We start from the raw sequence: 20,782 nt of genomic DNA on the forward strand, positions 1-20,782 counted from the left end.
TGGATTTCTATCCCATCATTTAAGCCGTTATTAAATATGGTGAATAGTTGAGGCTCCAGTATAGATTCTTGCTGGACACCATGAGTATCATTCTGCCAATTAGAGTATCTCTTTCCATTCAGCATATTTCCTGACTAGGTCAATCATTTCCCTTCAACTTCATGAACTTCAACTTTAGCTAGATGTCTTTTGAGGGACTTTATCAAATGCCTTCTGAAAGTCGATATAACTAACATCCACAGATATCCCCCTAGCCACTATTTATTTTAGTCACTACTTCAAAAAATGCCATCAAATTTGTTAGGCGTGACCTACCCATGCTGGCTTTCTCTGATCAGCTAAAAATTTTCAATGTGTTTAGTCACCCTATCTTTAAGTGGAGGGGAGAATTAAGGCCACCTAGTGTGACGTGCGCCTGGAAGTGCTGAGCGATCACTGTGCGGGTGGGGGGAGTAGGCTGAGTTGGGGCCTGCACTCTTTCATGCATGCGCGCGAAAGAGCCCAAAATCTCCCTGAGTGCCTCAGGGAGATTAGTTTGATTTCTAAAAATTTTTAAAAAGACAAAAAAATTAAGACATGTCTCCTCATGTGACGGTGTCATGTGAGCTGGGACATGTCAATGAATTTTATTTAAAAATTTTATTAAACTTTAAAAACCTTCATGAAACCTCATCCCGCCCGTGGATGAGTTTTCCTGATAAATGCAAAGGGCGCCTGGGCTCTTCGCTTGCTCGCCAACCTTAAGGTTGGACAGGCAGCTCAGTTAAGTATTTTAATTGATATTTAAATAGCCTTAACAGGCCTTTGACAGTTCAGCGAGCATGCAGCCGACTCTGGTGTGTGCCTGCCGTACTGAAGATCGGAATGATGTGGGGTGATGTCATTTTACACGTCGGTGAGTGGGGCCCACCCACACTCGCCGACCCGAAGATTCTGGCCAGAGACTGTAATAATTTCCTAACAACAGATGGTAGACTAACTGGCCTATAATTCTTGGGTTTCCCTCTCTTAACTTTGTTAGATAACAGAGTGACATCCACAGTTTTCCAATCTAAAGGAATGGTTTGCAAATTGAGAGTACTTTGGAAGATTCTAGTTAGGCACCTGCAATGTTCTCATCTACTTCCTACAAAGTCCTGAGATTTGTCAGTTTTTAGCGCTATTAATTTCTGCATTATTGTGATTTTGCTCACATTTATCTGGGCAAGTTCCTGAGCCTGATTCAATATTACTTTCTTTGGAATGTCTAGCATGCTGATCTCTTCCTGTACTGTAAATACTGACACAAAGTAATTAGTAAATATCTGCTTTTTTTAAATTGACAATATTACCATTATTGGTTTTCAAGGGCCCTTCGTTACTCCTGACCACCCTATTACCCTTTTCCCTAATGTAATTGTAAAAGTTTTTTGTATTGATTTTGATATTCCTCGTAAGTTCCTTTTCACACTTCTTTTTAGTAGCTCTATCTGTTTTGTCACCCTTTGCTATTTTTTGTATCACGCTCACCAGTATCTGAACTATTTTCTGCATTTTTTTACACTTTTTCTTTTAGTTTTATGTTGTCTCTTACCTCTTTGGCTGTCTTTTTGGCAGGTACAGCTCTTGCCCTTAGGGATATAAACCAGTTCAATAGCACATTAATTATTTTTGAACACCTCCCACTGATCTCCTGTTGCTTTACCCAACAACAGATTTGCCAGTTTACAGTGGACAGTCTTTGATTTATCCCATTGAAGTCAGCCTTACCTAAATCTAAGTTTAAGCTCCTCAACATTTTCCAAACAGTCTCCATAAAGAGTTATATACGTAAGAGTATGTTTTTATAATAAATGATAACCATGGACAGGTAAGCAACATCCCACAGATTCATATCTTTCTTCTGACTAAACTTTCCAGGATTTACTTGTATATGGGGTTAGAGTTATATTTTTACTTTCTCACAACCCCATCTCTCAAGAGTATTACACTAGACTGTAACATTTTTAGTTTTTCTCCAATATTCTAATTTCCTGTCTTTACTCCTCTTACCTGTGATACATGTTAGGATATGGTTTGCTGTGCACTTTGTCCATATGGTTGTTTTTCATTTGTGAGCTTGGGTGGTGAATGTCAGCAGATTGTTTACGCTCATGAACACTACTGCATCAACTGTTATTACATCCTCTATTATTGTGAATGCATCTTTTTAAGGGCCTGATGTACACCTATAAAAATTTCCATAACCAGATATCTGGGCTTAGAAAATGGGTCAGTGCAAGAAAAAGTGGGTCACTTTGATGTCCCTTACAAGTTGCTGATGTAGAATAAAATTTCCAAGTTTTTGCATTGTTGTCTCCTTGTGTTATGGAGGTGAATTAACATAACATCTTACTGATTTTCTAAGAATTCTCTGTGGGTTTTGTTGGCAGTCTTTTTCACAGATTTATGTTGTATACATAAGGCATGAACCCACAACATTTCAGATCAGTAGTAAAAGCAGTAAGCTACCAGTAAACCAAGAGCAAGACATTAATAGGAATGAAATTGGAAAATGTCAAATTAATCTTTCAGTGCTGAATTTTCGGTCATTAAACAAATTAATAATCATTAGTTAATAACACAATTATTTATAGTTGAATTAAATGCTACAGTAATCCTCTCTCTGTCCTATTCTTTACAGTTTTCATGTAAAATAATGGGCAATGGTGGTATGTGGCAAATACCTCACTCGTACCCAACCTTTGTGTGTAAGCATGGAATTGTGTTATGCTATTTAACTGTGTGGGGTGCCAAAGCTGAGTCCGATCCTGTCCTCACGTGACTTCCATATTGCTATCCAATGATCCATTGCCAATCAGGAGAAAGAACATAGTGTCTGATTTTTCTCCTGTCTAATCTGGGGTTTTTCAAACTAACTATAGTGTCCCCATTTCCATCCTAGCTGAGATTATTAACTCATTGAACACTAGGGGCAGAATTTTTCTTTTGTCGGGCAGGCGTGCACCCTACCTAAATAAGCGTAAAATAGCGCGTGATGACGTTGGGCAAGTGCTCCGACGTCATCACACACTCGCATATTTCAGTTGGCAGGCGCGCACAAGAGTCGGCAGCACTCTCACCAACAATTAAGCGGCTTATAAAGGCCCTTAATCAATTAATTGAGTAGAATTTTTCACTGCCCATCCAACCATTCGGTTGGCGGATGGGTGAAAAGGCCAAGCGGCCTTTGCACTTTTGGCGACCAGTGATAAAAAAAAAAACTTTTCACACTCCTATTTAACATGTCCTGGCTCAGGCCACAAAGTCTGCCCTAGGAATCAAACCTGGGAAGAATATTTTGGTCAAAATTTTGCCCTCGTTGGGCAGGCGGGTCTGGGAACAGTCGGGAAGCCGACTGCCGCCTGCGATCAAGCCCCGACATCGATTTCACGCTGGCTGGCCAATTAGTGGCCAGTTAGCGTAAAACACGCGCTGTAGCACTCAGTGCTGCCGGGGTGGGGGCAGGAGGAAGGCGAGCGTGGAAGTTCGCACATGCGCGCAAGTAAGCGCAATGAAATCTCCCTGAGGCACAGAGTTACCTCAGAGAGCTGGAGATTTATAATATTAAAAATAAAAAAGTTAGCAATGTTAAAAACATGTTTCCTCATGTGACTATCACATGAGCAGGGACATGTTATGAATAAATTTTAAATATTTTTATTTTAGTTTTAATTGCTGTTGGAAACCTCATCCCGCCCTGTAAACGAGGTTTCCTAAAAAATCCAAAAGCTCCCTGGCCTTTTCGCCTGCCCGCCAGCCGTAAGTGGAAAATTTAATTCAATTAGAACTTTAATGGCCTTAATAGGCCTGTTAATTGTTGATGGGCGCGCTGCCGACTCCCATGTGTGTTCACCAACTGAAATATGGCGCAAGTACACAATGATGTCGGGGTGCTTGCCCAATGTCATCGTGTGTCATTTTACACTCAAGCTGGTCAGACGCGCACCTACCTGCTCAGCGCAAATTTCTGCCCTTAATATCATGAAAACAGCTCCGGCTCATGTGACTCTGTCATGTGAGCTGGGACATGTTAAATAGAAGTGTAAAATGTTTTTTTTTAAATCACTGGTCGAAACCTCATCCCGCACGTGGATGAGGTTTTGCCAAAAATGCAAAGGCCACTTGGCCCTTTTGCCCACCTGCCAGCCGAACGGTTGGACGGTCAGCAAAAAATTTACTCAATGAATTAATCAAGGGCCTTAATAAACTGCTTAATTGTCGGCAGGCGTGCCGCTGACTCCAGCGCGTGCCTGCCAACCCGAAATATCGCATAAGTGCGCATGATGTCGGGATACTCACCCGACATTATCGTGCATCATTTAACGCTCATTCGGGTCGGGCACATGCCTGCCCGACAAGAGAAAAATTCTGCTCCTTGTTTTTATTTGCAGTTTATGCACTTACTCCATCTGGTGGCTGTTGCATAGAGAACACTAACCCTCGTTGCTGACATTATTGTATTTGATAGCATTTATCTTATTTTTTAAAAGCAATGCTGGCTTAAGAGATACAGCACTTAATTTATGCTTCATGTATGTGTTTTGTGATGGTTAGGACTGTAGTTTTGTATGGTAAACTTTTGGAAAAATTAAGAGTTAGTCATTGTAAAAATGTCAAAAGTCATTGGAAATCATAGTACAAAAATTCATGAATAGTCACAGTTTTCTGGTAAATAGACCACCTTCATTTTGCTGTATTTCTCTTCTTCACACGGTCTCTCTTCAAGTCTCTTACTTCATTCAGCCTTTCATCTCTTATTTATTGGGTGGAACTTTCTATGTTGGCAGAGGCATAAAAAGGTGTGGTATTGTATTGGCCATTCATTATACACCCTGGTTCATTTTATTTTTTACTGAAATCTTTTCTTCAACCTCCCAAATCCATGACCTCCACCAGTTGGTAAGACAAGGGCAGCAGGTGCATAGGAACACCACCACCTCCAAATACCCCTCCAAGTCACACATCTTCCTCATTTGGATGTTCATTCGTAATTTCTGGCTCACAAACCTGGAGCTCCCTGCCTCATTGTGGAAGCACCTTCACAACATGGACTGCAGAGATTCAAGAATGTCCAACACAACATTTTCAAAGTGCAGCAAGGGATAGGCAATAAATGCCACCCTTTCCAATGATGCCCACACCCTAAAAAACACACATTTTTAAAACAATGACTTATTATGTACAAAGTTATTATGAACTCTTTTGTCTTTTGGCCATTTTTTAGGGCTTTATCCATCTGCAGTCATGTTTTTAACAAATTACTTACTTGAACCCCTTGTTTATGCCTTTACACCCTGCAGCATCTCTTCATTGAGAATATACTTTCATTCTTCACTTTCCTCCCAAAGTGCACGACCTCATACCTCACCATGGTCAGGATTTGATGGCCCCACCCGCCCTGCGGGATATTGCAGTCCTGTTGAACTGAATGGAGATTTAAGTGGCTCGCCACATCCACCAGGGGGAGTCAAGCCACGGCAGGGCCATAAAATCCTGGTCCATATTAATTATGCCTGCCTCCTATCTGACCTTTCCACTAACAAGTCTAATTCTTCCTCAATTTTTTTCATCATCCCACTATTTGCCAAACCCTGCATTCATGTTATGAGCAAATTTGGATATTGTGCATTTTATACCCAAGTCCATCCTATTGAGAACCAAAGTAGACCCAGTAATGAACCCTGGATTAAATTACTTCTGACCCTTCTTCAACCTGAGCAATATCTATTAACATTTTTACTCTGTACATCAACCAACTTTTCACTGATACTGCTACAATGGTCCATGATTTTCTGTGGCAGGGCAACTAATGGTGTCTGCCATTATTTAGACTTGCCCACTTAGCTTTTTTTTGCCTTTTTTTGCACGATATGTTGCTAAGGGTGCAAACTGATAACATTGCAGTGAAGGAAACTGGGCATCTGGAATCTGAGTGAATAGGGAAGGCAACTAACTCAACAAATAGAATATGCAAGATTGAGAAATTAACAGTGCAAGAACTGAGAAGGAAATGTAAATTAGAGTGGGTGAATTCAACTTCAAAACAGGTAAAGAAAGATAACTGAAGATGTAAAGAAAAATTAGATTAAGAGCAAGAGAAAAGAGACAAAGAAAATGTTTTTAAAAAATAACATTTTTAAAATCTCCAACATCAATTAAAACCTGAAGGAGCAAAGATTGACAGTTAATTTTCAGTGCCAGTGAGATTCCTAGGCAGTACTTAACACTGAACACATAGTTAAAAGAATCTTTGACAGATAATCCAGGCTTAATTATGTATGCAAGGATTTTAAATGGCTCCAAAAATGGCATCTTTGCAACACTTTAGAACAGCCGATTCTACCTTTCTGTGGCAAGTTTAGTTTATATGTTGTGCCAATCCTGCAATTTCACACTATCCAATACATTTCAATAGTGAGCCAAACAGCAAAATGGTGTTTTTGCAAAGCTAACAATCCAGCAATGCATCTCAAAGAGCAACTTTTGCATTTCTGCTTTTAACCATCTGCCCCTCAGTTGAAGTTTCTGTATCATTTGCGAGCCCTGTTAGCCTCGCTGTTATTTTGTCACGTTACGGTCTATTATATTTTATATCATACAGCTGAATTTTTGTAACTGGCTTCCTTTTCAAATGAAGTGCAAACACTTGAATGTTGCCAACAAAGAGTATTTTTTAACCACAACAGAAAAAAAACTCTTAACATTACTTAGGTTCAAAATCTCACAGTTAAGTTTTTAATTTTGTGACTTTTTCAATTCTATCTCCTGTGACTATGGATAGTGTTTCTGGAAATAGTTGGAGAAAACTCAAGACACACTTTGCAGGAAAACATGAAACTAATCAGAGCTCCGACTCAGGTCATTTGGGGAAAGCAGGACCAGGTAAAAATCTGTAATTATTATGTTTATATTCTTTTGCAGTTATATTACTGGCCTAATAACAACATACTGACAGATAAAGAACCTCTTGTTGAAACTCACTGTTCAGCTACTTACATTTGTAACTTGAATTCTAATGCAGAAAATATTGGCACTATTTTTCTTAGAATGGAAATGCTTGTTACAGTACAGTAGTTTTCATAACCTTGGGGCGTTTGAAAGAAAACCTTGGCAGCCAATTTGTGCACAGCTAAGTCTCAGAAACAGTAATGAGATAGAAAGCCAGCCAATCTGTTTAGTAATGTTGATTGGGTGATAAATGTTGGCCAGAACACTATGAGAATTCTTCAAATAATGCCAGACAACATCTACATCCACCTTAGAGCGCAGATGGGGTACTTCCTCTGTACTGAACTGAAATATCGGCCTAGGTAAGGTGGTCAAGACTTAGACTGGGCTTTGAAGCTTATAGCTCATGGGGTGAGGATGCTACCACTGAACCAAAGCTGACATCACTTGTCAAAACCATCGTTTAAACAAATTTTGATGAGGAATGTTATCCAAAATCCAACCATTACATAATTAATGGATAAATCAATTTTTTGCCTACAATTTTTCTCTCCTGCTCATTCATAAAATGAATCATGTTGGGGTACAGTTCCATAAAATACTTCTGTAAGTATTGTAGCCAAGTGCTCTTACTATAATTATGATCCTAGACAATGTAGGTGAAGTAGGGACCTGGTGGCAGAATCAAGTAAGAGTCAGTGCAATAACATAAATTTGAAAGTAAAATCAAAGGCACATTTTTAAGAATTGAATTATTTTTGTGTAAATATTTTAAAAACAGCTCTATCACATTTCATAACTTAGATTTCGATTAATTTACTGTAATGTGATGATCCTTGACCCAGAAGGAGTACAGTAAGGAAATTTGTAATTCCCTTGAATGGTATATGGAAGCTGTAATTGTTTTTAAGAATGTTTGAAAAGGATTTTTGAGAGTTTGCATCAATTGTGAAGGGATCAATTGCATTTTTCTTAGATAATAAGAAATACTGATCCATTGTCATGAAAATATAATAATATTCATAATGTTATTGAAATTTATTGTAAAAGTAGGAATAGTGGAGTTTAGATAGCTTGTATGTGTGTGTGTGTACACGATGGGGGGGACTTAACTGAATTGCAGACAGCTGGTCTGAAGGCTTTGATGTATTGGAAGAGAGGCTAGGTTTGAAATGCTAAATAAGTAAACATAGCTGAAGTTTTAGAATATGAGCTGTAAAGGAAAATTTGCATTTTTAGATAAGCCAGAAGAGTTTGAATTTCAAAAGACAGAATGAAATGTTACACTTGGCCAGAAGAGGTCAAACAGTGTGTTTATTTTTCCCAAAGCTTACAGATAAAATTGGTACTATGAAAGATTTTTATTATTAGAAAGATAAAGTCCAAAGACTTATTGAAACAATGAAATTTGCATTCAATGGGGAAAATATGTATAAAGGAGAGAAGGCTATGTGTAAGAAGAAGGAATTCTAAGATCTAACAAGTGTGAAAAGCTTCCAGCCTCTATATACCAAGCTGCTGCCTAAAGGAACTGAAGCTAAGAGAATTCACTGTGAATATCTCTGTCCAGGGTATTGTGTGCTTTGCCTGGGTCTGTTAAAATCCGCTTTGTTTTTACTGTTGCCTTAACGGGGGTGTAACTGGGAGTCAGATTACTTAGGGGAGCTAGGAGTTATCAGAGTAGTAATTTGTAGGCCTATGTATGCACTTAAAATTATTTCTTTTATTAATAAGTGTTTAATTTTATTTTATTTAAAGACCCCTAGGACTTTGTGGACTGATTACTACTGAATTCAAGGCACACATGTCGAAATAAAAATACAAATTGTAAAACAGTTGTGGCAGTTGTTTCAAGCTTCCTTCTGGGAGTTGAGCAGCTCACCACTACCTTCTCAAGGGCAACTAGGGATGGGAAACAAATGCTGGCCCAGCCAGCGAAGCCTACATCTCATGAATGAATTTTTAAAACGCTTATCATTTACCATAATAAAAACAGAAAATGCTGGAAGAAGTCAGCAGGGCTGACAATATCTGTGGAGAGTGAAACAGAGTTAATGTTTTCAGTCTATATGACCCTTCTTCAGAGCTCCACAGATCCTGTCAGACCTGCTGAGTTTTTCCAGCATTTTCTGTTTTTATTTCAGATTTCCAGCATCTGCAATATTTTGCTTTTATCTTAGTATTTACCAACCGCTGTGTCATAACAAAAATTGGGGGCTTGTCCAGGAATATATTTGAAATTCCTTAATTGGTTTAGAGTTGGTGAATCTTAAGGTTACGAGTACAAGAAGCACTTTGAATTCACAGGAGTTGGTGTGAGGTTTTTTTTTAAGTGGTGAGACTGCAAAATGGCTTTGGCCGTTGCTAAGACTTGTCTGGGAGTTGAAGTTATAACTTTGATTGGTTTACAAAAAGTAAATAAAACTAAATTAATGGAATTGGCAGATTAGTTACAATTAGGATTGCCTGTAGGGGTAGGGAAATCAGACATAATTGAAGGTATTGCACAGCATTTTAAATTGGAAGGAATACCCAAGAGATCAAGTTCTCCAAGGGGTGGGTCATTGGAATAGGTTCAAATTCAGTTGCAAATGAAAAAATTAGAACTAGAGGGAGCAGAAAAAGAAAAAGAACAGGCATTGCAAAGGGAATATGCAGAAAGGCAGGAGAGAGAAAGAAAACAGGAAAGGGAATTAGAAATGGCGAGGTTAGAAAAGCAGGAAAGAGAAAGAGAGAGGAGAAAGAGAAAATTCCATCTTAAAATGTTGGCAGTTAAAAAAAGAGACACCAGAAGGTGAGGAAGGACTTATTTCCAGATCAGAACTTGATGGGGAGATGTTTACATTTGTACAAGTTTGAGGGAAGAGATATTGAAGCATTCTTTATTTCATTTGAGAAGATAGCTAAACAGATGAAATGGCCACAGGAAAACTGGATATTGTTGTTACAATCCAGGCTGGCGGGTAGAGCTCATGAGGCTTATGCTTCACTGGCAGAGGAAATGTTGGTGAACTATAATGTGGTAACAAAGGCTATTTTGGGTGCATATGAGTTAGTTCCTGAGGCATACAGGCAGAACTTTAGGAATATGAGAAAACAGCCTCGGCAAACTTATATTGAGTTTGAGAGAGTAAAACAAAGTAATTTTGACTGGTGGGTATGGGCATTGAAGATAGAGATAACATATACAGTTCTTAGAGAAGTAATTCTTTTGGAAGAATTTAAAGATTCAATTCCTTCGGTAGTGAGAACTCATGTGGAGGAACAGTGGGCTGAAATGGTAAGACTAGAAACAGAGATAGCTGATGATTATGAGTTAGTTCATAGATCAAAACCTTTGTTTCGTCACCCTTTTAAATCAGAGAACAATAGAAAGTGGGAAATTGAAAGGAAGGCAAGTAGTCAGGGAAGAGGAGTAGGTGGAAATTCCCCAGGAACTGTTTTCTCAATAAAAAGGAAGGTGCTGATAGTAGATGCAACACTTGAAAATTGAAGTGTTTTCATTGTAATAAAGTTGGACACACAAAGTCAGTGTGTTGGAAATTGCAGGGAAAACTTGTTGGGATTATTGGGGTACAGAGGTTCTGGAAGTAAAAGTACTCTGGGTTTTTGAGGTTCAGGCACAGGATAAGCCAGTGCTTTGAGTACAGGTAAAACAGGAAGCAGTGATAGGTAAAGAAGTGGGAATGTGTTCACAATTTACCCAAGAGAGGTCTGAGGAGCAGGTTGCAGAAATGTTTAAAGATTTTGTATGTTAAGGGAAAGTCTTTCCACTTGTACATGGTGGAGTAGGTAAAGATGTTAAAATGTTAAGAGACACAGGGCCTAGTCAATCCTTAATGTTGTGGGATAGTGACATTTGTTGTTCAGAGGGAGTATTACTGGAACAGGTTAACAATAAGTGGGGTTCATGTAGATGATAAACCTATTCCATTGTGGAAGGTAAATTTAAAGAGTAAGTGGAAAACAGGTGAGGTGATTATTGGAGTTGTGGAAAAATTGTCCATTGCAGGGGTCCAATTTATTTTAGGTAATGATATAGCTGTGTCCCAGATGGGGTGATGCCCATGGTCATTGAGCAGCCAGTAGAAGTTTTTTCTACAGAAGTGTTGCAGAGAGAGCAACCTGGATTGTTTCCAGATTGTGTGATAACAAGATCACAGGCTCATAGGTTGAAACAGGGAAGTTAAAATGCAGAGAGGAGGTGTGGAAGTCCAATTAGCTGACACTGTGTTTGATAAGATAGTTCAGGAAGAAAGACTGCCCAATGCAGCTGAGGTGTTTAACTTTTAAAAAATTAATTATTGGGATGTGAGCTTCGCTGGCTAGGCCAGCATTTATTGCCCATCCCTAAACTGAAGGCAGTTGGTGGAGTTACAGAAAATGGATACACAAATAAGACAGTTATATCAAACACCTTACTCAGAAACAGAGGCAGAATGTATTCCAGAATGTTATTACCTTAAGGGTAATGTTTTAATGAGAAAATGGCAGCTTTATCATGTTTCCACAAATGAAAGCTAGAGGGAAGTGCATCAGATTGTTATACCATTTGGATATAGAAATGAGATTCAGAGGACTGTTCATGAAATTTCAATTAGGAATTAGAAAGACACAGGTGAAAATACGAAATATATTTTTATTGGCCTGGATTGCATAGCAATATCATCAAATTCTGTAGAACATGTCACATGTCAGATGATAGGGAAACCACAAGCAGTGATTAAGCCTGCACCTTTAATTCCAATTCCAGCATTTGAAGAACCTTTTACTAGGGTCATGATTGATTGTATAGGGCCCCTCCCTAAGACTAAAAGTGAAAATCAGTACTTACTGACAATAATGGATGTTCTACCAGGTTTCCTAAAGCGATACCTTTGAGAAATATTACAACAAAGAGAATTTTGGAAGAGTTGACTAAATCTTTTACAAGATTTAGATCATGGTTCAAAGTTCAAGTCACAGCTGTTTAAGGAAGTAATGAACAGTTTGGGGATAAAACAGTTTAAGTCAACAGCTTATCATCCTGAGTCACAAGGGGCTTTGGAAAGATGGCATCAAACTTTAAAAACTATGATGAGTGTGTGTGGTCAGGATTATACGCAGGATTGGGTTGGGGGATTCCATTCTCGTTATTTGCTATTAGTGATGGTCCTAATGCATCGACTGTTTTAGTCCTTTTGAACTAGTTCATGGTCATGAGATGAGAGGACCACTGAAATTGATTCATGGGAAATTGGTGGGTCAAAACTCAGAAATGGATCTCCTGGATTATGTATCAAAGATTGGACAGAGTATGTGATTTGGCTAAGAAACATTTAAAAATATCACAGCAAGTGATGAAAGTGAAGGCAGACAGGAAAGCTACAGCTCGTAGTTTTGTTGCTGGGGAGAAAGTGCTAGTTCTGTTACCGGTACTGGGTGGCTCGTTAAAGGCAAGGTATAATGGGCCTTACAGGATTGAAAAGAAACTGCGTGAAGTAAATTATTTAATAAATGCTCCAGATAGAAGAAGCAGAGGGTGTGTCATGTAAATATGCTTAAAAAGTAATTTGACAGGGAAGAGGACCAATAAGAAGTGATAGTGGTGGTAGATCAGGAGACAGAGGTAGAAATGCAGGATTCTAAAATTGATTTTCCTCTAATCAAATTAGATAATGAGGGGGTACTTGAAAATTTAAATGTAAGATTGAGTTACCTTCCAAGCAAGTGTTAAAGTGATTTGGAGAAGCAACTGTGGTCACACAAGGCTATTTGTGGGAATAAGCTGGGGAGGATCAATTTAGCTATACATGATGTATGTGCAGAAGTTTCATCTTCGATAAGGCATCATCCTTACAGATTAAACGTGGCAAAGTTATCACAAGTACAGAAAGGAATTGATTTCATGCTTCAAAATGGTATCAGCGAATCTAGTTGCAGTAACTGGCGTTCAGCTATTATGCTGGTACTGAAACCGGATGGATTACAAAGACTGTGTGTGGACTATTGAAACATGAATGTGGTGACAAAAGCGTATTCATATCCCATACCATGGTTGGAAGATTGCATTGAGAAAGTGGGACAATCAAAATTTATCACTAGGATTGACTTGCTAAGAGGATATTGGCAAGTTTCGTTATTGGAGAGAGAAAAGGAGATATCAGCTTTTGTGACACCAGAGGGACTATATCAGTTTAAAGTCATGCCATTTGATATGAAAAATGCACCTACAACATTCAAAGACTGACAAATAATGTAATTGCAGGACTGAGCAATTGTGCTGTTTATATTGACAACTTGATAGTTTTCAATGAAACACGAGAGGAGCTTTTACAACATCTGAAAGAATTGTTTTGTTGATTACAAGAAACCTTTTTGGTGATAAAATTGGCTAAAAGTGAACTTGCAAAAGCACAAGTTACGTATCTAGGCTATACCATTGGAGAAGGTAAAGTGGCTCTGAGAGATGTGGAAGTCAAGGCTATCGTGGATTTCCCCATGCTTACAACAAAATGAGAAGTTTTGAGATTTCTGGACATGAGTGGGTTTTACCTGAAATTTGCATCAAAATTTAATCATGTGGTTGCTCCATTGACTGATCGATTAAAAAAGAACACAAAGTTTCGATGGGCACAGAAGTGTCAGAAGGCATTTGACAGTTCAAAAACTGTATTGACTACAACACCAATTATGCCAAGCAATTTAAGTTGGCCGTTGATGCAAAAATATAGGCACTGGGGCCATTGTTACAAGAAGATGACACTGGAATTGCGAAACTGATTGAGTATTTTTCACGGAAGTTGAATGTACAACAGAGAAGATATTCAACGATTGAAAATGTCTGGTGTTAGCATTGCAGCATATTGAGATTTATGTTTGAACAGGAGAAGTTACGCTCTCCAATCCCGCAATGACCACAGAGGCTCAGGCTTCCTTTTAACCTGTTTTATTCAAGCATATGCAAGGGAGCTGCAATCATTCCTAAGAAGGAAGACCCAGCTCCCTAACTGATCACATTTCACTACTTTTGTACTTTTTCTTATCATAACAGATTTGAGTACATTTGAATACATCCAAGCAGTAACCAACACACTGGTTCCATTATCTCCATCCTATTGAGTACATAAACATGTGATTTTGCTAACGAATTATTCTAAAGGATGTATACATAATTATATTATCCAATCAAAATTAAAACATGTACACAAAGACCTTGGTTCTTACAACTCAAGAATGTTTGTGTTTCATCAAAGTCCCCTCTTTGTCCATTGTTCATCTTCCCATTTCTAAGCTAACACCATCTGCCCCTTCCCTATCTGAGAGAGGAGTACACTTAACCTAATTTACGTCATACCAGTCTCCAGTCTGACCCTCAAGGCTGTGCAAAGTTCGTCTGGTAATCTTCAACTCTTAATATGTTTAGCAGCCATGTCTGCCTGGAGATTTTAGGGGTTTTTCAGTAAATTTTTACTGTATTCTCTTTTAGCATTTTTAATTTCCCCCTAACAATGTTGCAAACAATTAGTCAGAGACAATTGTTTATACAGGGCACAATCCTTTAAAGTTTCTGGGCAGATTTCAGACCGAAGTGCAAGGCCGTTCAGATGGAGTTTATTACTGCAACCATTTAATCTACAGATTTTACATGTGGCTGGACGAGAAAACCAGATTGCAGATGCATTGTCAAGAGTTTGAAGCTTAAAGAAAAAATTGGACATTTAAAACCTGGACACTGGACTGGAATGATTTCTGTTGATATGAAGGATTTGTATGTATATTGTTATGTTAATGCATGCTTCTAGTAATGTAATAGTGTAATAAGTATAGGAGATAATGTAAGATGGGCTAAGAAAATGAAGCCATCTTTTTAAATCATGACAGTTCATTTTTCAATAAGGAGGGGAGTGTCATGAAAGTATAATAATATTTGTAATGTTATTGGAATTTATTGTAAAGTATGAATACTGGGGTTTGGATAGTCTGTTTGTTTGGGGGGGAAATGGACTTAATTGAATTTAAGACAGCTGGCCTGAAGGCTTTGATGTATCAGAAGAGAAGCTGGGTTTGAAATGCTAAATAAGTCAACATGGCTGAAGTTTTAGAATGTGAACTGTAAAGGAAAATTTACATTTTAGATAAGCCCGAGTAGTTAGAATTTCAAAGGAGAGGGTGAAAGGTTACACTTAGTCAGAAGAGGCCAGTGTGTTTATTTTTCCCAAAGCTTACGGATAAAATTGGAAATATGTAAGATTTTTATTATTAGAAAGGAAAAGTCCAGACATATTGAAACAATGAAATTTGCAATCAAAGGGGAAAATATGTATAAAGGAGAGATAGCTATGTGTAAGAAGGAATTCTAAGACCTAACCAGTGTGAAAAGCCTCCAGACTCTATGTACCAAGCTGCTTTCTATAGGAACTGAAACTAAGAGAATTCACTATGAATATCCCTGTTCAGGGTGTTGTGTGTTTTGCCTGGGTCTGTTAAAATCTATTTTGTTTCTACTGTTGCCTTAACGAGGGTGTGACTGGGAGTCAGATTAAGTAGGGGAGCTAGGAGTAATCTTAGTAGTACCCCATGTATGTGCTTAGAATTATTTTTTATTAACGAATGGTTAATTTAGTTTTGTAAAATACCTCTAAGACTCGGTGGACTTATTACTACTGAATTCAAGATATGCGTCTCAAATTAAAAATACAAATTGCAAAATAGTCATGGCAGTTGTTTCAAGTTTCCCTCTGGGAGTTGAGTTGTGTAGCATTTACTATCCGCTGTGCCATAACATCCATGTGACCACTGGCAACCCTTAACCTGGAAGCGGTACCAACAAGAAGCAAGTTAAGAAAGCGTGTGGCTGACAGACACAAAGGAGAGCGGCAGACACAAAGAAAAGGAGCTGGAGGGCGACGGCCCAGATGCAGACACAGAGAAAGCAGACAAAGACAGAAAAAAAACAAATTAGGAGAGCAAGCAAATCATTCTCCGCAAGAGATCGGTTTTTCTTTTTGGCAGAAAAGGAGAAAGGAGCTCTTGGAAGTACTGGCGCGAATCAACTAAGAAGGTCAAAAAACTGGGAAACTGTGTGAATAGAATAGCTCAGAGATGCTGAAGACCTGGGTATTTTCCCAGAAGCGGCCAAATCGTGAAGTGGGGTGTTATTGGTTGGTCGGTTCAAACAGAACTCTGGAAATCTACTCCATTAGGACTGTCGTGATTGGAGAGCGAATGGGTTCATAGAAGTGTGCCCAGCTAATGATAATCGTAGCTGTGAAACATGGAGGTGAAAGCTGTTGCTGGATAGGACTCCTGGCCTACCCTTTGTATGAACAAAGAACAGCAGACTGTGCAACTGTATAGCTAAGAGTGCCATTTTTATGCAGGGAGTGATAGGAGTGCTTGTGGTTGCATAAAATGTATCTTTGTTGCATCAACTATTTAAAGTGAAATTTACCTTTTTACTTAAAGTATCATTTGCCTGTTAATTCATGTTTAATTTGCATTGGTTCTGATTCAAGTTCAAGTAAAAGCTACAAAAACTGGAATGTTGTTGGTAATATCTTCATTAGGATTTTATTTATTAAATTTGGTTATTTTAATTATTTTTCCTCCACTGGGATTGTAACAATAAAGATCCTGTACTTTGCCCTTCTTGTGCCTAGGTACTGGATGTTTCTGGCGCTGGAGTCCTTGCTGATAACATTCCTGGCTGTAGAGTGGATCTCTTGGAAAACTGTGGCCATTCTGTGGTAATGGAGCGGCCCCGCAAAAGTGCTAAAATTATCCTGGAGTTTTCAGCTTCTCTACAAAACACAAGATCAGAAAGCAATAAGAAATTCGCCTAACATTGATAAATGAAATCTGTATTGCTTTGAATTGCAAATAAAATGAGATGCTGAGATAATTTCCCAGGAAACAATATGACTTGACTGAATGCTGATGCCTCAATTACATCTATTAAGAGCATTAGTTAACAATTTTTGGTGGTGCTTTCAAATTACATAAACAAGATTTTGAAAGACAGAGTATTGCCAGCAAATAAAAGCATGAAGTATATAAAAAGGAACATAAATTACAGAAAAGCACTGTTCTTTACCAGATTTCCCAGTCAAATCTTCATTTTGGCAATTAATGTTTAATGGCAATAGCAATGCAATACATTCCCATTTTCAGTTCAAGGCCAGATTCATAAAACGCACAAATTATCACCATAATTTATTAAATGTGTAATTTTTATTTTAGAAGTTAAAATTATTGTTTTTTTTTCTTTTTGATTGCTTGGTTCTTGCATTTAAATCTGTAGAAGGTGGTTTCAAAGCTGTTGTGGTTAATAGTAATTCTTTCAACAATGATGTTATAGGGAAGGTACAGTTGCAAGCAGTACTGTTTAATGGAGATTTTCTTGTAGTTTTGGTAGGGAATTGCATTTGTGTGGCTATTTGTTTGTAACGATGTAACATTATAAAAATTTCTCTATAAAACAGTTGCTAAAAGTCACTACAATAATAAACATTATGAACACAATTCTGGACAATATCATCTGCTTTAACAGAGATAACAAAATTTGGGAAATAAATAAAATATATTAACTCTGGAACATTTATTTGAAGTGAAACACATTGGCTCAATTTAATATTTTAAAAATAAATCAGTCCCGGGCAAAGAAATTTCATTAAATAAGTGGATTAAACAATAAAATAGTTCACTCAAGATATCTTCAAAAATATAACTTTCTTAATAACCTTTAATTTTACAGATAAATCTTTGTGTGAAGAATGCTACCAATAAATAAGATGTTGCTTTATCTACCCTGCTTTCGTTCATTGCCTAGACTTTTCTCTGTCCCTGTCATTCAGCTTAATTGAGATGACTGTAGATCACTGCACAAATAGGCTAAAGCTGTTTTCAGAAATAAGATGTCCAGGCTATTATTTCTTTATTCTATCAATGAATTATGAATTCCCTGAATTATGTTGCTATTTTAATGATTATACTTAATGAAATATTGGTACTGCATAAATATTCTGATGATAGACAATCTTTTTTTTTAATTGTAATAAGTTTAATTGTTCTAGCATTCAAGTGCTGGAATCGCATTGGGGTTGAGAAAGGAACAAATGCACTTTAATCATACTCTTAACTGCCAGTTGAGTTTGTTTACAGTCATTTGACAAGTTGCACTAACTCTTGAACTCTTGGATTATGACTGTGGAGTGTTGCATCTCTAAAGAGAGGTTAAAAAAGCAGCACCCATCATGCTCCATTCGAGTATGCTTCTGGTCAGCACTTGATGGTGGAGACATTTATGATACTGAACCCTGCTGGATGAAGCAGAAGGTATGATAGTGGTATGGGTCTAATGGGAAGTAGTATGATTTACTGTGGATACTGTTATTTATCACTTGAGACAAAACTGTCCTTGTTAGTGGATATTTTGAGACCAAGGTAGCCATCTATAGCCTGCAACAATTTTTTCCATGAAAACTATCTTTCACTGAAAGCATTGTAAATATGTTAATATTGACATTATTCTCCAGGATTGGATTCAGCAATATCTTTCCACCTCTATGACCAAAGGTTGAATACAAAACTGTCAAAAAAAACGTTTCCTCTCTCTATTCGTCTTTGGCACTCTCTTTCTCTCACTGTTAAGGGGTCTAACATTAATGAATTGAAGTAGGCTAAGTTCATTGATCAGCAATATGATTTTCCAACAGCAAACTGCTTTCAAATGTGATTCAATGGGCAGGTTCACTTATAGTCCATGAAAATATACATCATGGAAAAGAATGTGTCATATGGGGATGATTTTCTGGACCTAATGCATCTTTTTGGGTGAATTGGAGTTTTGCATTTTCAAAGTTTGTTCTGTTTAACCTGGATATGCTAAATTGTGCTGCTACCTATAAAGTGAATGCATGTTTCATTTCTTAGTTTTACTTATTGTTTATCTTTCTCAGCATAAGTGCAAAATATGATAAAATGATTAACATCCTGCATTTTTAAAACCTCTTTTTGGCTGAAAATACTAAAAGGATAAAGCATAAATAAATGATGATGGACAATATAAGTGAAGAACCCAGCCTTTCAATAAGATACTATTAAGTAGCCTCAATTCTATTTCTTGCAGATTGTAAGGCAAAGGTTCAACTGTAAAAATAATTCAATAGACTTATTCAAGAAAATCACCTTGCCTGCTGGAATAATCTTATAGGAGAATAATCAGTTACTTTTCAAAAGAACAGCTTTGATGAATATGCTTTCTTTGAAAAAGTTCAACCTAATAATTCAATAAATGTTGCAGTTGCTAGCAAGAGTTTTAGTTCCCCTGACATTTGTATTATCTAGATACATGAGTAAATAAGTGCTCAACCATAGCATATAAGAAGTTGGTTGTAAAGAGGGATGAAAATAAACTTTTTTTTACCCCTTTCATTTTTGACTACATCCAATAAAGATTGATGTACAGTAAGAATCTTAAATATGCATGTTATAGGATAAAAATAAAAGAAATCTTCTGACTAATGTTGTTGCTTTCTGTAATGAATTCACTCCTTGCACATTATTTTCATTCCATTTCAAGTATCTTTAGACCCTAGTAATCCTGTTCCTGAGTATTGCTGTCAAAGCTTTTCATCTTGCACTCATCAGGACAGATTTGCAAGAATACCAATTCTAAAGGAGACAACAATTTATACTTCATGAGAAGTGCTGGATTGGTAAAGGACTAGGGAGAAATTGCAAGGGAGTGGGACTAGCTGAGTTGCTCTTGCAGGGCAAACTCTGTGCTGTTGATTTCACCTTTCCCAACATTAGTTTAATTCTGGCGCCACTAGCAGGATAACCAGTCAATTACATTGAAAACGTCACACAGACACAAAGGTTGCCAAGTAAAAAGCATTGATTATGTTTCACTTTTTAATCATTTTAGAGAGTAAAACATATATTGGGACACAAAATTGGTATTAAGGTAGAAGTTGAAATATAAACTATTAAAATGTTTTAATTATTTTAGAAATCTATTGAATTTTAATCATAATGGAGAAATTTGATATTCCACAAATATAAAATGAGTTCATCAGAGCCAGAGAGGTTCTTCAGAAGTAATTGTGATTTAGTACATTGTTTAAAACCCAGTCATGCCTCATTTGATACTGTGTAACTTTTCCAAGAGTTTTTACAGTAAGACTAATAGCATATAACGTGGAAGTTAATGACAATTCATGAAGACATAAACTGCACAGTCTGAGGAACAGGGAATTGATGACAGCAACTCCTCGATTTCTGTGTTTCACTGCACATGTGCTGTCAGAAGTTGTTAAATTTCATGGAGGAATGATAGTGAACATTGAGTTTTGACTTAATTACAACTGCAAAATCCAGGCCACTCTATTTCTGAATAAAAAATAAATACAAGTTTTTTTTTTCTTAGCTTGCTTTTATATCTTTATTGTAGCAAAACTTGGTTTGCTTCAGGTTTTTTTGTTTTAAGGATCACAAACAGAAGGCACTCAAGCCACTCAGTAAGTAGGAGATGAAAGGGTTTGCTTTTTCTTTGTTTTTACAGTAATTATTTCCTTTTTTTGATCTTTCCACACCACATAAACTCCCAAGTGGAGATAATAGGCAGGCAGCTTTTTCCAAAACCCTCAACAATGGCACTACTGATTCAAACATTATGGGGTGCCCCAGAGTAACCCAATTTCAGATGCCTTATTGTTTCCTTCATCTCAATGGGAAGCATCTTGTTCACCTTCACTGAGTGCCTCTTCAATAATGTGAGATTTTGGTATAGGGAGAATTACAAGTGTGAAGTGGAATTCTACTATTCTGT

The 20,782-nt window shown here is 37.4% G+C and overlaps 1 protein-coding gene across 1 annotated transcript in view; it reads left to right on the plus strand.

Annotated features, from left to right (window-relative positions):
* LOC121279586 (monoacylglycerol lipase abhd6-A-like) overlaps positions 1 to 16,852 on the plus strand; it is a 106,790-nt gene extending 89,938 nt beyond the window's left edge. The window contains exons 8-9 of the mRNA XM_041190713.1: positions 6,803 to 6,903; positions 16,611 to 16,852. Of these exons, the coding sequence (XP_041046647.1) occupies positions 6,803 to 6,903; positions 16,611 to 16,793 (284 nt within the window). The 3' untranslated portion in view covers positions 16,794 to 16,852. The remainder of the gene's footprint in view (positions 1 to 6,802; positions 6,904 to 16,610) is intronic.
* The last annotated feature ends 3,930 nt before the right edge of the window (positions 16,853 to 20,782 follow it).

Source organism: Carcharodon carcharias, chromosome 7, assembly GCF_017639515.1.
Source record: "Carcharodon carcharias isolate sCarCar2 chromosome 7, sCarCar2.pri, whole genome shotgun sequence".
NCBI classification, from domain to species: Eukaryota; Metazoa; Chordata; class Chondrichthyes; order Lamniformes; family Lamnidae; genus Carcharodon; species Carcharodon carcharias.